The sequence below is a fragment of the Kogia breviceps genome, chromosome 15 (assembly GCF_026419965.1).
Source record: "Kogia breviceps isolate mKogBre1 chromosome 15, mKogBre1 haplotype 1, whole genome shotgun sequence".
NCBI lineage: Eukaryota > Metazoa > Chordata > Mammalia > Artiodactyla > Physeteridae > Kogia > Kogia breviceps.
In genome coordinates, this window is record NC_081324.1 from 39,226,696 (window position 1) to 39,244,791 (window position 18,096).

At 35.6% G+C, this 18,096-nt stretch overlaps 1 protein-coding gene across 1 annotated transcript in view; it reads right to left on the bottom strand.

Moving 5' to 3' along the window:
- KIAA1328 (KIAA1328 ortholog) overlaps positions 1-18,096 on the bottom strand; it is a 358,322-nt gene that overhangs the window by 200,570 nt on the left and 139,656 nt on the right. The window contains exon 6 of the mRNA XM_059041354.2: positions 12,450-12,577. Coding sequence (XP_058897337.1) covers positions 12,450-12,577 — 128 coding nt within the window. The remainder of the gene's footprint in view (positions 1-12,449; positions 12,578-18,096) is intronic.

Sequence of the window (18,096 nt, forward strand, 5' to 3'; positions counted from 1 at the left end):
AAACTGTGATTAAAAATCTTCCAACAAACAAGTCCAGGACCAGATGGCTTCACAGGTGAATTCTATCAAACATTTAGAGAAGAGCTAACACCCACATTCTCAAACTCTTCCAAAAAATTGCAGAGGAAGGAACACTCCGAAACTCATTCTATGAGGCCACCATCATCCTGATACTAAAACCAGACAAAGATAGTCCAAAAAAAGAAAACTACAGACCAATATATATCACTGATGAATATAGATGCAAAAATCCTCAACAAAATACTAGCAAAGAGAATCCAACAACATATTAAAAGGATCATACACCATGATCAAGTGGGATTTATCCCAGAGATGCAAGGATTCTTTAATATACGTAAATCAATCAATGTGATATACCATATTAACAAATTAAAGAATAAAAACCATATGATCATCTCAATAGATGCAGAAAAAGCTTTTGACAAAATTCAACACCTATTTATGATAAAAACCCTCTAGTAAGTGGGCAAAGAGGGAACGTACTTCAACATAATAAAGTCCATATATGACAAACTCACAGCAAACATCATTCTCAATGGTGAAAAACTGAAAGCATTTCCTCTAAGATCAGGAACAAGACAAGGATGTCCACTCTCACCACTATTATTCAACATAGTTTTGGAAGTCCTAGCCACGGTAATCAGAGAAGAAAAAGAAATAAAAGGAATCCAAATTGGAAAAGAAGAAGTAAAACTGTTACTGTTTGTAGATGACATGATATTATATATAGAGAATCCTAAAGATGCCACCAGAAAACTACTAGAGCTAATCAATGAATCTGGTAAAGTTGCAGGATACAAACTTAATGCACAGAAATCTCTTGCATTCCTATACACTAATGAGGAAAAATCTGAAAGAGAAATTAAGGAAACACTCTCATTTACCATTGCAACAAAAAGAAGAAAATACCTAGGAATAAACCTACCTAGGGAGACAAAAGACCTGTATGCAGAAAACTATAAGACACTGATGAAAGAAATTAAAGATGATGCCAACAGATGGAGAGATATACCATGTTCCTGGATTGGAAGAATCAATATTGTGACAATGACTATACTACCCAAAGCAATCTACAGAGTCAATGCAATCCCTATCAAATTACCAATGGCATTTTTTACAGAACTAGAACAAAAAATCTTAAAATATGTATGGAGACTCAGAAGACCCTGAATAGCCAAAGCAGTCTTGAGGGAAAAAAATGGAGCTGGAGGAATCAGACTCCCTGACCTCAGACTATACTACAAATCTACAGTAATGAAGACAATATGGTACTGGCACAGAAACAGAAATATAGATCAATGGAACAGGATAGAAAGCCCAGAGATAAACCCACGCACATACGGTCAACTAATCTATGACAAAGGAGGCAAAGATATACAATGGAGAAAAGACAGTCTCCTCAATAAGTGGTGCTGGGAAAACTGGACAGCTGCATGTAAAAGAATGTAATTAGAACACTCCCTAACACCATACACAGAAATAAACTGAAAATGGATTCAAGACCTAAATATAAGACCGGGCAGTATAAAACTCTTAGAGGAAAACATAGGAAGAACACTCTGACATAAATCACAGAAAGATATTTTTTGATCCACCTCCTAGAGCAATGGAAATAAAAACAAAAATAAACAAATCGGACCTAATGAAACTTAAAAGCTTTTGCACAGCAAAGGAAACCCTAAGGATTAAAAGACAACCCTCAGAATGGAAGAAAATATTTGCAAATGTATCATCAGACAAAGGATTAATCTCCAAAATATATAAACAGCTCATGCAACTCAATATTAATAAAACAAACAACTCAATGAAATAATGGGCAGAAGACCTAAATAGACATTTCTCCACAGAAGACATACAGATGGCCAAGAAGCACATGAAAAGCTGCTCAACATCACTAATTATTAGGGAAATGCAAATCAAAACTACAATGAAGTATCACCTCACCCCAGTTAGAATGGGCATCATCAGAAAATCTACAAACAACAAATGCTGGAGAAGGTGTGAAGAAAAGGGAACCCTCTTGCACTGTTGGTGGGAATGTAAATTGATACAGCCACTATGGAGAACAGTATGGAGGTTCCTTAAAAAACTACAAATAGAATTACCATATGACCCAGCAATCACACTACTGGGCATATACCCAGAGAAAACCATAATTCAAAAAGACACATGCACCCCAATGTTTATTGCAGCACTATTTACAATAGCCAGGTCATGGAAGCAAACTAAATGCCCATTGACAGACGAATGGATAAAGAAGATGTGGTACATATATACAATGGAATATTACTCAGCCATAAAAAGGAACGAAATTGGGTCATTTGTAGAGACATGGAAGTATCTAGAGACTGTCATACAGAGTGAAGTAAGTCAGAGAGAGAAAAACAAATATCGTATATTAACGCATATATGTGGAACCTAGAAAATGGTACAGATGAACCAGTTTGAAGAGCAGAAATTGAGACACAGATGTAGAGAACAAACGTATGGACAGAAAGGGAGGAAAGTGGCGGGGGGGTGGGGGTGGGGATGTGCTGAATTGGGAGATTGGGATCGACATGTATACACTGATGTGTATGAAATGGATGACTAATAAGAAAATAAATAAACAGTAAAAAAATGACATTAAATAAGTAAAACTAAATTGCCTAAAATACGGATATTTGATGGTTAGTTTTACTCACTTTCTAGTTAGTTAACTTGTGGCATCCCAACCAACAGCTGGAAGAATATAGTTTGTTTAGAATATAAAACAAATTTTGGTAGCAAACAACTTTATAGTAACTTAAACCCTGTACTTTATTTTCATTGTATTTTTAAAATTAATACTTTTTTGTTTTTTGTTTTTGTTTTTGTTTTGCAGTACGCAGGCCTCTCACTGTTGTGGCCTCTCCGGTTGCGGAGCACAGGCTCAGGATGCGCAGGCTCAACGGCCATGGCTCACGGGCCTAGCCACTCTGCGGCATGTGGGATCTTCCCGGACCGGGGCACGAACCCGTGTCCCCTGCATTGTCAGGCGGACTCCCAACCACTGCGCCACCAGGGAAGCCCTAAAATTAATACTTTTTAAGAGCAGTTTTAGATTTAAAAATTGAGCAGATTGTTCCCATATACTCCCTCTCTCCCCCTCATGGTTTCCCTGATTTTTAACATCTTCCATTAGCGTAGTGCATTTGTTATAATTGATTAACCAGTATTGATGCGTTATTATTAGTCCATAAAATCCATAGTTTAATTAGGGTTCACTCTTTGTGTCTTTGTGCTATACAGTTCTGTGGATTTTGACAAATGTTCTAGCTATTCATCCCTCATTCTCTCTCCCTGACTGTAGGCAACTATGGATTATTTTACTGTCTGCATAGTTTTGCCTTTACCCTACACTTTGGGTTGTGATCTCCTACAGTAATATAGCTTACTCTTTCCAGACCAAATAATATACAATGAGTCAGAGGCAGTAAATGTGACTAAGTATTCATGCTTCTCATGTTCCCTATTAGAGTTATTCTCATGTTCTTTATTAGAGTTATCCTCATTTACATTTCAGCTAATTCTTCTGCATTTTGATAAAGCATTACCTTCTTTGGTCAGTCTCTCTCTCTCTCTCTCTCTCTCTCTCTCTCTCTCTCTCTCTCTCTCTCTCTCTCTGTCCCTCAGAGAGAGAGCCTTAACTATTTTCTTAAAATAAATGGTTTAAATTGTCACATTTTAAGTTTACTTTCTGGGTAAAGGACATTACAGTAGCAGACAAGCCAAAATTCTATGCACTGGGCTTAAGAATGTATTTGATTGGTGGTGGAGGGAGACACAGAACTGCCTTTTTAACTGTTTAGCCCAATCCTCACAGTTCACAGTGACACAGAAATTCAATATGCATAATCATCTTAGGATTCAAAATTCATATGGCACAGTATGCTATATGCAGACAACAGAATCTTGCCTGCACCCAAGACCTCCATTATCATTATGATTCATACCACTGGACCACATTTTAAATAAATCTATGTCAAAATGAATCCTAAAAACACTTTTAATATTAATTCCTATTAAAGTGAGAATCTTTGCAACATAACTGATATAATAACAGATTTATTAGGTTCACCCATCTGTGAAGAGTAGCATTTCCTTGGCTATTAAAAGTATATATTTTATTGACTAGGATTGTTTATTGACTTAAGGGTACAGCTGTTAAAGTGAGCTGGCAATCGATCCTACAAGCACACTGAATTTATCAGCAAGATACCCAGACATTCGGAAATGGCCTTAATATTACAGCTCCAAAAAGCAAAGCTTCAGGCACTATTCTAGGATCTCTTGAAATTTGTAGTTACTTGAATACCAGAACGTTCACTGGTCTTTTTTTTTCTTATTAAGGATTTCATGTACCATAAAAGTAATACTCTACTCTTTTTTTTGTAGTTAAATAAGTAGGATTTATTACTTGCTGCAGCGAGGGGAAACACACACCTTGGGGAAACGTGGCTGGGTTAGGAAGATCCTACTATATAGGATTTGGGCTTTGGTTGAGTAATTTGAGGGAAGCAGGTGGGAGTTTGCTCTAGATTGGATGCTGTCAGAAAACAGGGATGATTCTATGAGTGGATATCTCAATAAGTTTTATCTTTAGGGAGGGGAGACTCACAAGAGGATAAGCTATAATTGGTAGAGAAACAGTAGTCACTCATTTTGGCCAAGAGAGGGGATGCTTGGTAACTTGTGGGCTGCACAGTGACCTTGGTTTTGTCTGTATTTAGATATAATTATGAAGTGGCCTTGTTTTGTCTTATTTTATCATGGTCTCAGAGTAACCTTGCATGGGGTTAGTGTTCTTTGAGATTGTTTCTGTTCAATAACATGGCCCACAGTGAGTGTTAGGCCAGTTTTCAAGTGTCAGGTACCACCCGTCCTCTTTTTTTCCTTTATCACAAGTTCCAGGTGATGCTGATACTACTGGTCCAGAGACCACCAGCCTTTGAGAACCACTCTCTGAGAGGGTAAAGAGACCTGAGACCTATGTTTGGAACAGGTACATAATAAAGTAATACTTTATCCTTCTTAATTAAAGGCAATACTTCTGGTTACTATTAATTACATACGACTAAATGAAATACTGTGATCAATGTTCAAGTTCAGGTGGTCACTGTAATATGCATAAAACACACTGTACCTAAGGAAGAACAAAAACTGGTACTGAGAAAAATCAATATATGAAGTTAGGCCTCAAAAAAGGTGTCTTCAATGTTGGAATAATGTTGAAGTTAATTTTTGTGCATGGTGAAAAAGGTCTAAATTTATCTTTTCTGCATGTGTCCAATTGTCCTATCAATGCTTGTTGAAAAGATTATTTTTTCCGCATTGAATTGCGTTAGCACCTTTGTTGAAGATCAGTTGACCATAATTGCTAGAGTTTATTTCTAAATTCACAATTCTGTTCCACTGATCTAAATGTCCATCATTATGGCAGTACTATATTCTTGGAAACTGTATATATTAGTTTTCTATTTCTGTATAACAAATTACCACAAACATAGCAATTTACAAAAACATAAATTTATTACCTCACAGTTCTGTAGGTCAGAAGTTCAGGCAGGTTTGGCTAGGTTCTCTGCTTAGTTTCTCACAAGACTGAAATCAAGCTATCAGCTAGGCCAGGCTCTAATTGGAAATATCTGAGGAAGAACCTGCTTCCAAGCCCAGGCTGGTGACAGAATATAGTTCCTTGTGGTGGCAAGACTTAAATCACTCTTTTCTTGCTACTGGTCAGAGACAGCTCTCAGCTCCTAACTCCTTCCATCTTCAAAGCCTGCAGTGGTATGTTGAATACCATTCTTATGCTTTAAATCTCTCTGACTTTCTCTTTTGCTCCCAGCTGGGGAAAACTCTCTGCTTTTATCATGTAATTAGGTTAGGCCCACCTAAATAATCTCCTTTTTATTATATAACATATCATGGGAGTAAAACCATTTCTGCAGGGGTCAAAAGTCATGCAAGTCAGGTTAAAATTCTATCTACTATAATGTACCTTTAGAGTAAACATTAAAATTAGAAAGAGTGATCTTATACTTTACTGTTCTTTCTCAAAATGTTTTGGCTATTCGTATTACTTTGCATTTCCATATAAACTTTAGGATCATCTTATCAATTTCTGTAAAAATGAAATTATCAAAATGTGCTGGAAATCTGATGGAGATTGCAACAAACCTATAGACTAATTTGGGGAAAACTGCCATTTTAATAACATTGAGTCTTGCAATCCATGAACATGGAATAATATCTTAGATCTTTATTTCTCTCAGCAATGTTTTGTTATTTTCAGTGTTTTTATTGCACTGCTTTTATTAAATATATCCATTTTTGAATTGTTCATTGGAAGTAAATAGAAATAACATTGACTTGCATACTGATCTTGTATCCTGCCACTTGCTGAACTTATTTATTAGTTCTATCATGTTTTTTTGTGTGTGTGTGTTTGTGGATTTCTTACGATTTTCTACATATAGGACCATGCTGTCAATGAATAAAGACAGTCTTATTCCAGTAATATAGAGAAAATTTTCTCCAGCAGTTCTGCCTTCTGTCCTCCTCCCTTTGTGCAAGTACACATACACACACACACACATACAACGTCTTTATATCTTATAAGCTCAACAACACAGTTTTATAATTATTGTTTTATTCAGGTGTCTTTTAAGTTTTCTATTTAAGAAAAGAGAGATATGTAATTACTTTTACCAGTGCTCTATTTCTTTATGTGAATTTGAGTTACTGGCTTATGTCATTTTCTTTCATCTGAGCAGACTTCTATTAGTATTTATTGTAAGGCAGGTAAGCTAGCAATGAATTCTCTCAGTCTTTATTTATTTAGGAATGTCTTTATGTCACTTTCATTTCTGAAGGATGGTTTTATTTGATTGCCAGTTATTTTTTTTCCTTCAGCTCTTTGAATATGCCATCCCACTGCCTCTTTCCTCCACTGTTTCTGATGAGAAGTCAGCTGTTAATCATATTTTGTTCTATGTACAAATCTTTTATTCCACAAGGAGTTTAGTAGTACATTTGAGTCAGACATATAACAGATATCCAAAGAGCATAACATTTTTGATTTGGCTTCTTTGTCAGCTAGAAGTGTGGTGACACTTCTGGACTGCCAAGCAAATCTGGGCTTCTTATAAGAGACTCAAAGATAGCGTAGTATAGATAGAATTAAAATAAATATTATACATTAAATACACATTAAAATGCATAAGTAAGTTAGAATTAAAATGGTAAGGAGCTCTATTACCACATGCCTATATGAGGCAGTTAAAAAATGTTTAACCAAAAGAATACATGAAAATAATCACAGAATAGGAAACAGTCCCAAGACATTGTGGCCCTAAGCACTACAAAAACTATTTTAACAAACTAGAGGCAATAGTAATGGAAACCACCCAGAAACAATTAAACATGCACTCAGCAATGATTTACCTATTATAGTTCAGATTCTGTCTAGTCCATGACCTAGACCTAAATAAAGAAACACAGAACAAGTAATCATAGGAAAAATGGAAAAGTTTCTATAAAAGGCCTTTCACCAGATCAGAACAGCATGGATTCATTAATATCCATTGCCCATGGCTGAAAAGTAAGATGATTTTATCCATTTTATAGAAAAGGGGGAAATCTCAAGATGAATCCAAATCTACCTTTTTGTATCTACTTGGCAAAAAAATGGAAGAGTTAAGAAAAACATTAAGGAAATCTTGCATAGAGACATTTTCAAACTACAGCGGGAAAAGCTACTCAAAGTGCTGCCTAGGCTTTCTCTTAATATAAAGAATACTGTGGAAATACCATACCTCTCCTGAAATGATACAGCCTATCAAATAAGATTAAAATAGAAGTTATAAGACATCAGAGTTTAAGGTGACATTATTTAAGTTCAGATTCACACACACACAAAATAATAACACACAACTGTGACAAGAAGAGCTATATTCTAAAATGTACTCTGGTTAAAGCTATGGTTACTAGGTCCTCCCATGTCCAAGAACAAGGTTATACTGTGGGTAAGTATTGTTTCTTAAGATAAGGAAATGGAGTAACAGACACACATTAGTGAGGTATCTCAGTCTAAACAGAACAAGTGAAAAATCTTTCTAGATTCCACAATGAAGAACTTGTAATGCTGAACAAATTACAAGATGAATGGAGAACGCCTTCATCTTTGAGGCAAGCAAGAAAGAGGATGGGGGGAAAGCAAGGAAAAAATTCACCCTGTAAATGGAGAAACTTATTTTCAACCAAATGGTGGAAGTAAAAAGAAAACCATAAGCTAGCACATTCTTCTGAAGAACTGAAAATTTAATAAAACTATACACAAAACCTATAATGAGCAAGTTGAGCCACATGGCAACCAACACAAAGAAGAAACAAAAGAAATCTCTTAAAGTCAAATGAATGCCTCATGAAAAATGAACTGCTGCATCTCTACCACACAGTCTGAAGGTGAGTTTAAAAAGAACTTATTTTTAAATTTTTTTTTTTGCTTTTTATTTATTTATTTTTTAAACATTTTTTAAACATCTTTCTTGGAGTATAATTGCTTTATAATGGTGTGTTAGTTTCTGCTTTATAACAAAGTGAATCAGTTATACATATACATATGTTCCCATATCTCTTCCCTCTTGCATCTCCCTCCCTCTCACTCTCCCTATCCCACCCCTCTAGGTGGTCACAAAGCACCTAGCTGATCTCCCTGTGCTATGCGGCTGCTTCCCACTAGCTATCTATTTTACGTTTGGTAGTGTATATATGTCCATGCCACTCTCTCACCTTGTCACAGCTTACCCTTCCCCCTCCCCATATCCTCAAGTCCATTCTCTAGTAGGTCTGTGTCTTTACTCCCATCTTGCCCCTAGGTTCTTCATGACCTTTTTTTTTTTCCTTAGGTTCCATATATATGTGTTAGCATATGATATTTCTTTTTCTGACTTACTTCACTCTGTATGACTGACTCTAGGTCCATCCACCTCACTACAAATAACTCAGTTTCATTTCTTTTTATGGCTGAGTAATATTCCATCGTATATATGTGCCACGTCTTCTTTATCCATTCATCTGTTGATGGACACTTAGGTTGCTTCCATGTCCTGGCTATTGTAAATGGAGCTGCAGTGAACATTCTGGTACATGACTCTTTTTGAATTACGGTTTTCTCAGGGTATATGCCCAGTAGTGGGATTGCTGGGTCGTATGATAGTTCTATTTGTAGTTTTTTAAGGAACCTCCATACTGTTGTCCATAGTGGCTATATCAGTTTACATTCCCACCAACAGTGCAAGAGGGTTCCCTTTTCTCCACACTCTCTCCAGCATTTATTGTTTCTAGAGTTTTTGATGATGTCTATTCTGACCGGTGTAAGATGATATCTCATTGTAGTTTTGATTTGCATTTCTCTAATGATTAATGATGTTGAACATTCTTTCATGTGATTGTTGGCAATCTGTATATCTTCTTTGGAGAAATGTCTATTTAGGACTTCTGCCCATTTTTAGATTGGGTTGTTTGTTTTTTTTGATATTGAGCTGCATGAGCTGCTTGTAAATTTTGGAGATTAATCCTTTGTCAGTTGCTTCATTTGCAAATATTTTCTCCCATTCTGAGGGTTGTCTTTTGGTCTTGTTTATGGTATCCTTTGCTGTGCAAAAGCTTTTAAGTTTCATTAGGTCCCATTTGTTTATTTTTGTTTTTATTTCCATTTCTCTAGGAGGTGGATCAAAAAGGATCTTGCTGTGATTTATGTCACGGAGTGTTCTGCTTATGAAAAAACCTTATTTTGAGAACAAATAAAATTTTATGTTTACCTGACATTATGACTACTCACAGGAAAATCAAATAGTTTCCCACCATCTCTAGTGTATTTGTGATCTGGCATTCAAAAAACTGGATTTCAGATTAAGATCCAAAAGAGGGTTGGTCATAGAAACAAGGGCTTATAAAGCAAATTTTCAATATTTTTTTAGCTATCTCAAGATTTTCTTGTCTTTCTCTCTTCAAGAAAATATGAAGTCAGACTGTTTACATTCATACCTTGATTTCCTAACTTGCTACCTGCATGACAAGGCAAGTCTCTTGTTCTGCCTGGGATTCCTCCTCTGTAAAATGGGGATAATAACTTCATTGGGCTACTGAGGGACTAAACAATTTAATGTGTGTTAAGAGCTTAGAACAGTACCTGGTGCACACAGTATTTACCATATTAAATTTTGTTAAATAAAAATTAAAACTTTATTAGGCCAACCTGTGTTAGGCTCTGAGTATAAAAAAAAACAACAGGATGCTGTTTTTAAAAAAAGCTTGGTGAGAGAGATGGATGAATAAACAATGATTACAAAAGAACAAGAACAGTGCTATGATTCAGATGACTAGTCTATTTGTGAGCACATAAAGAGGACCTCTATCTTTACCACATCCTCATTCAGAGTGTTCACAATGATGCCCTTCCTGACAGTAAGTAGACTTGTCCATCAAATTCACCCAATTCCTATGAGGGTGACTGAGAAGGTGCTTACCTTTGCTTAGCTAAGAGAAGCCTGTCACAAAGAACAAATCAGATAACAAAGGAAACAGGTGACAATCTCCACTTGGTATTCAAAAAGAAACTTATTTTCCCTCTCTAGGTTCAAATAGCAGAGTCTACAAGTGGTCTCAATTTCATTTTCATTGTATGTAGGAGATAATCTAAAGTCTGACCACCAGGCACTTCCTGAAAACATGGTTTTAAAATTTTCTCATGATTAAGTCAAAATGAAAATTCAAAAGTATCTCCTTTTGAGAGTATACTTTCTCCATACCCTTGACCAACAGTTTCTTCCTAGTATTTGTAATTTTTTTTAGTTTTGCTCCTCAAGGTTGAGGTTAAGATTAAGAGAGGCAGTGTTAACTATGATTGGTCTCTAAGGAAACCTCCAAGAATCACTCTTTTAAACATAAAACACTGCCCTTTAAGAAAGTTTTATTTTCCCCTCATTTCAGCAGTAGATAGAAAAAGGGCTAGGCCTCCTTGAGGAGGCCTATTTCTTGACTCTCAGTCTATATTCTTAACTACTGGCAATTGAAAAGTCCCTCAGCCTCTCCTCCACTACCCTTGGCCAACGTTTTTGTGCCCTTTAACACCTGTCATAGAGACAGAGGGAGTGGAAACGCAAAGACAAAAGTCAGAAATCTGATCTTCATGCTATAATTTTCTCTAGCCCACCCATGAGAGCATTAGGAAAGTGCCACCTTAAAAACTGCCTGACCCTTTTCAAAGTGGCAAAACAAATCCAGATAAAAAGATTAGCTTCCACCTTCCTCTGCCTCATTTTACAGCCTAGGTTTTCAGAAAACCAAACAAAAGAAAATATTTCAAGTTAGAATACAAATAAACCATTCATACTTTGGTTCTTTCTTATAAATATTGTGACTTCAAAAAAAAAAGGGGGAAGGTATGTTAAAAGTCTAAGCTATGCCACATTCCAGCAAAGTTATTATTCTTTCTTTCTTTTCTTTTTACTTTTCCATATGTCCAAACATGAGGTTTAAAACTGGAGTTTTCTTAGCCGAAACTCTTAACCCATCTGAGACAGGTGTCTCTAGGTTGAACAGAACTGTTCTTTAGAAGGTTTACAGAAAACCATTCAAGACCTGTTACTATTCAAAGGGAGAGGATAATCCTTTAGTTAGTACATTATCTATGTTTTAATAATAATATGAATGACTTTGACACTCTATATAATTTTTTCTACAACGTTTTAATACAAAAGCTATCCTCATCCATTTAAATTCATTTGGATATGAAAAAGATATCCAGTGTCAGTTGCTAGAGGGCAAGAAGTAAGTCTTCAGAACTTGTTTCAAATCACAACTGGCAGGGTTCTGAACTTTCATTTAATTATATAATACATACTATTTGATATGTATATAAATGTTAATATGCAAACACTCTCATATATACTTATGTGATTAATACATATATACAAACACAAAATCATGCTAAATGTTCCAGTTTTCTCCAATTAAAGCTTTTACAAGTTGCCAAGACACTTTCATTACTCTAAAACTCTAAACATGAGTTAGAAGAGGCTTATGAGTAAAAAAGAGCCCACCTGATCTTCATTAAGTAACAAGGGCAGTGGGTTTTCTTTATCACTCCTGCTATGCTTTCATACAACCAGGAGCTTCCCTCCTGACCCAGAGCCTGCTTCAAGTAATCATTCCTGACCTCTGGGCCCCAGGAACAGAAGAGGAAAGGGAAACAGGGATGTAAATGAAACCAACTCAATCACATGCTGTAACTGTAGGTCTAAAGACAATGTTGTATATAGTGAGACAAAGTAAAAGGCAGATGACTCTTCTGACATCTTACTGATCCATTAAAGACAAGAAAAGGTAAGAAAAAGGATGCTTACCTGTTGTTCCTGAATTTTAGCAGCATCAAGTTCTGAGAGAGACACAGTGAGCTTCTCCTGTTGTTCTGATAGATATTTCTGATAGAGGCTTAGAAGTTCTTGGCATTCTTTATACTGTAGCTGAAGAGGTGAGATTGCAAATTAAGGGAAAAAGCTAATAAATGGATTTAAACTGCATACATCAGTATTGTTTCTCAGATTTCAACAAACAGAGACAGAAATGTAGCCATACTTGGTGAGAGTGCAGTTAAGCTGTAGTCTTCAGATAAACACAGCATATGTATCCCCCTCCTAATCATGAAACTATAATTCATAGAGAGTAACAATGTTTATCCCATTAAAATTTTTCTTTCTCAAGTCTTTAAATTTGATAAAAACAAACATATGCACAAGAATGAAGGTGGACCCCCATCTCGCACCATATATAAAACTAACTGAAAATGGATCACTGACCTAAATGTAATAGCTAAAACTATAAACTTTATTAAAAAAATCTTTGTGACCTTGGATTAGGCAATGGTCACCTAAAAGCACAGTAATGAAGAATAAATAAATAAAGTGGATTTCAAATTTTAAAACTTTGTGCTTCAAAGGACACTATTAAGAAATTGAAAAGACAATCTCCAGAATGAGAGAAAATATTTGCAAATCATACAAATGATAAAGGTCTGGTATCCATATATATGTAAAGATGTTATATGACTCAACAATAAAAAACTATTATCTAATTAAAAATGGGCAAAGGACTTGAACAGACATTTCCCAAAAGAAAATATACAAATGGCCAAGCAGCACAAGAAAAGATGCTTTACATCATTAGCCATTAGCTACTAGGAAATGCAAATCAAAATCACAGTGAGATACCACTTTGCATTTACTAGGATGGCTATAATCAAAAAGACTGACAATAACAAGCACTGGCAAGAATACAGTGAAATTAGAACCCTCCCACATAGCTGATGGGAATGTAAAATGCTGCTGCTTTTGAAAATAATTTAGCAGTGCCTCAAAAAGTTAGACACAGAGTTACCATATGACCCACAATTCTACTCCAATTCCCCAAGAGAACTGAAAATATAGGTTCACATTAAAAACTTACACATACATATTCAGAGCAGCATTATCCATAACAGTGAAAAAGTGAAAACAATCCAAATGTCTATCAAGTGACAAATGGATAAACAATATGTGGTATACCTATAAAATGGAATATTATTCAGCCATAAAAAGAAACAAAATATCACTACATTCTACTATATGAGTGAAACTTGAATGTATTATATGCTAAAGAAGCCAGACACAAAAGGCTACAAATTATAATGTATGTATGTTGTTTAAAATACCTCTTCCAATGAGCCAGGGAAAAGAATACTTAGTTCTAAGTATACTAGATCACAAGTAAGAGTTACATTCATCCATGTTCACTTTCTGTCCTCTTCTCCAATTTTTTGAAGTACCCATTATGTGAGAAAAGCTAAATGGGGAAAAAAAGAGAAATGTCCAGAATAGGCAAATCCATATAGATAGAAAGTATATTAGTGGTTGCCAAAAGATGGAGGAGGGACATAGGGAGCACTTGCTGATGGGTATGCATTTTACGGGGGAGGCAATGAACATGATCTGGAACTAGAAGGCTATCTTTGCACACCTTTGGGAATATACTCAAAACCATTGAATTCTATACTTCCAAAGGGAGATTTTTATTGTATGTGAATTATATCTCAATAAAGCTGTTACTAAAAAATTCAGAGTAGAAGTGATGATACTGTTCTGGTCAAAGTAATTACTACCTAATTTACATAGGAGGTTCTAACTATATTAAACATAACAGGATTATAATTAGATTTTTGTCCTATTTCTTTGGTTTTGCATAATGTCAATTAAGTCAATATTTTATTAATAAAAGCATCATCAGGAAATTTTCTACCCATATACCTCCCTACATGTTTTACACTCTAGTATGAAGAACACAGCAACCTAACTTGGAGTACCCTCTCCCACAGCTCCTCAAGCTTGCAAAGTGCTCAGGAAGAAGATACTAAACTGCACAGATCAGGTGTCTGGAAGACAGGGAGTTCTATCCAAGGGAGAGTTCTCTGTTCCTTATTTCTCACTGTGGTAATTACTTCCCCAGGCCCATTCTTCTCTCAGATCATTTCTGAATTTCCCCAACACCTAATTATATATGCTGCTGGTATAAAAATTACTGTCCAATAAGATTATTCTGTATAAATACTTTTATAACAGGCCATCATGATTAAGGGTGGGAATAGTATTTTTTAAATGTCAAAAATGGTGACTGGCTTCAGTGTTCTTCTTAACATTTTCATAACCTAATCATTGCTTCTGGGCAGATTCCTATTCTAATAACTTTTGCCAATCCTGACTGAATAAATAACCAATTGCTTCATTATTCTCATTGTTAACCTTTAACAAAAACCAGAGATGGCTTGTAGAAGAGGCGCTGGTTCATAATGAAAGGATAGGTTACTAAGCTAAACAATACATTAAGTAGAAGAGCATGTTTAATACTCAGCATCTTAAAAACAACCACAACAATACAATGAACAGTGGTCTAGATAAGCTAATATGTTTTCAAAGCCAATCTATATCAGACCAGGTTGGTTTTACATCTCCATGCTTTTCCTCAGCAAGCTCAAAAAGACAGGAATGATTTGTGGCGGTCCCAAAAGCCTCTGTCAGCTATGATGTATATAAAAAGAATTTTTTATTCTAGCTGTTACCATAGGCAATTATGTTTGTAATAGGTGAACATATTAGCCTGGACACAGAATATGAATTTGTCTCGAAAAAGCCAGCACAATTATACAGTCTAAGAGTTAAATGTCAGCATTTGAAGACAAATTATAGGCAAATTCATTTAAACACATGCTATGTGGCAGAATATAAAAACAAGCAGTCCTATCTTTATCAATTTTTTATATCTGTATTGATTCACCAGATTTTGAAATGCCCTCCCTTTTCCTGTAAAATCCAAAAACTATGTACATGCAAAACAGTAATTTTCCTTCCTCCTTAGCACAATGAGACTTCAACCCTCCATCTGGAGAGAGAGATTTATGTTAGGAAAATGTAAGCAAAATGCCTTCTTAACTGATTTGGGGGTGGGAGTACAGTGAGAAAGAAGACATATTTAACTCAAGCCTGGCCAACTGACAGAAAAGAATGCAACAGATGTAGGAAATTGAACCTAAGGGAAGGTGTGCATCAACCATGATGTGAACCTAGCATACTGCTGGTCTGCCCAACCACCATTCAAGAACTGAGAGAAACAGCAGTCATCACAGCCTCATCAAAGAAAGCAAGCTTCCTAAGATAACAAAAAATATATAAATTAATATTGAGCAACATCACATCAAAACCTAAACATATCAAATTAATTAGCTGAAATGGATGTTGGAAATGGTCATTTTGCAAAGCTTAAAGCCTTAACTCCAAAATGCATTACATAGAAAAATAAAACTAAAGATTGAAGCAGAATGAATAGGGAGATGAAAGAATAAAAACTGTGAGAAAAATCAGGGGTGGAAGTAGAAGGACCAGAAGACAGAATATACTAGTAGTATGCTGCCCAAGTGATTGTCTTAAACTGGAAGAATTCCTCTGGTGGAGCAGAGACCACTCCCATCAACCCATCCCACCCTTGCCTCGGGTATCTAGGATACTTGAATCTGATAGTTTACTGCATAAATCCTGATCTAATACAGAATGAAATGAAGAAAGGTCTCCATGAGAGGAGAAAAGAGAGAATAATCAATTTTTTAAAAACAACTCCTTTTTGGGAACCGACTCCTCAGAAAAATGGCTGACTCCCATTCTGGGGTAGGGAAAGTACAAGGTGAGCTTGAAACTCTTGTTATTTTAATGTAAGAAAGTGTTTAAAGACGAATAGATAAGGGCTTATCAAAAGGAATAGCAGAAACCCTGAAGGGGACTCTGCCAAATTTGGGACAATTTGAGCATCAAAAGGAATGACTCTAATTAATAGCAAATTAAATAAATAAAAATCTACCAGTTCATAGTGATACTTCAAAAGAAGGGAAGAGTGAAAGTGGAAAAAATTGAAGTTCTTCTTTATAGAAAAATGTTAATTACTTAGAAGGAGTGGTCAAATTTTAAAAATCACCATTTTGCAATCCCCAATGTAATAAATTCAGGCGAGGATCATTAATTGATATTAAAACCAGTACATAAAAGGTTAATAAATACTATATTCATAAGGTGTCAAGATTAGTTATTTATAGCAAAGAAGAAAATGTACCTTTAAATGGTAAAATCTGGTAGTCATCACCTAAACAAAGTAAATTAATGTAGGATTACTAATAGTGAAAAAAACAGACATTATGTACCTCTTAATGTCTGAGGCAGGCAACATCACCTAAGAAATATTCTTGCCAAGAATGTTTTACCTGAATCAAACCAAATCTGTAAATCTAACTCCCACTGCACAGGAATTAAAAGAAATAAAGGAACAAATTATATTATACCACAAGGAAACAATCAGACAAATCCATAATGTGGGAGATTTTGCAAAGCACTTGACCTGAACTCTTCAAAAAGTCAAGTCATGGGGGAAAAAGTGGGTAGGCCTATTTTAGATTAAGAGAGCAAAGACACAACCAAATGTAACCCACGAATCAGACTGAATCCTGGCTCAGGAAGAGAAACAGCTATAAAAGACATTCTTGGGACAACTAGGGGAATTGGAATAGGGACTCAATACCAGTTGATATTATAGAATTACTGCTTACTGTCTTAGGTATCATAATGTGGCTTATAAAGATTCTTATGAGTGTGAAGTACTTAGGGGTGACATGTGATACCTGCCACTTTAAAGTAGTAAAAAAAATAAGCAAAATAAATTTTATATATGTAAGTAAATAAATTTATTTACTTATATAAATTTATAATATAAACATAAATATGTATATAGATTTGTATATATATACATATATATATGAGGAGGCAAAATGTCAACAACTGTGGAATCTAGGTAGCAGGTATATGGTGGTTCATTGCACTATTCTGTCAACTTTTCTATATATTAGGAAACTGTCATAATAAAAAGTTGTAAAAATACTTTTTTTTGTTTTTGTTTGTATTTTTTGTGTTTTCTTCTTTCTACTGTTATTCAGTCACTTCTTGTCTTCCTACTCCCACCATACGTTATCATGAAAGAAGCAGAAACCTAAACATCAGGTCGGACTCATAAGAGCTCTACAACTCCATTTATCTGTGGTCATTAAGTCAGGTGACTAACCCTTAGTATGGTCTGATGATACACTAACTGGAACCTGTCATTTGAGCAAAGAATAGGCACATCTATGGCAGCAAAAGGCCATATAAAAAAGGCCCATTAAGGTTTCTTCCAGTTATTTAACAAAGGCAGTAAGGTAGAATGAGTAAAAGCGCAGACTTAGGTGTCATCCAACATTCTTGGCTCAAATCTTAATTCTGGGGCTTCCCTGGTGGCGCAGTGGTTGAGAATTTGCCTGCTAATGCAGGGGACACAGGATCGAGCCCTGGTCTGGGAGGATCCCACATGCCGCGGAGCAACTAGGCCCGTGAGCCACAACTACTGAGCCTGCGTGTCTGGAGCCCATACTCTGCAACAAGAGAGACCGCG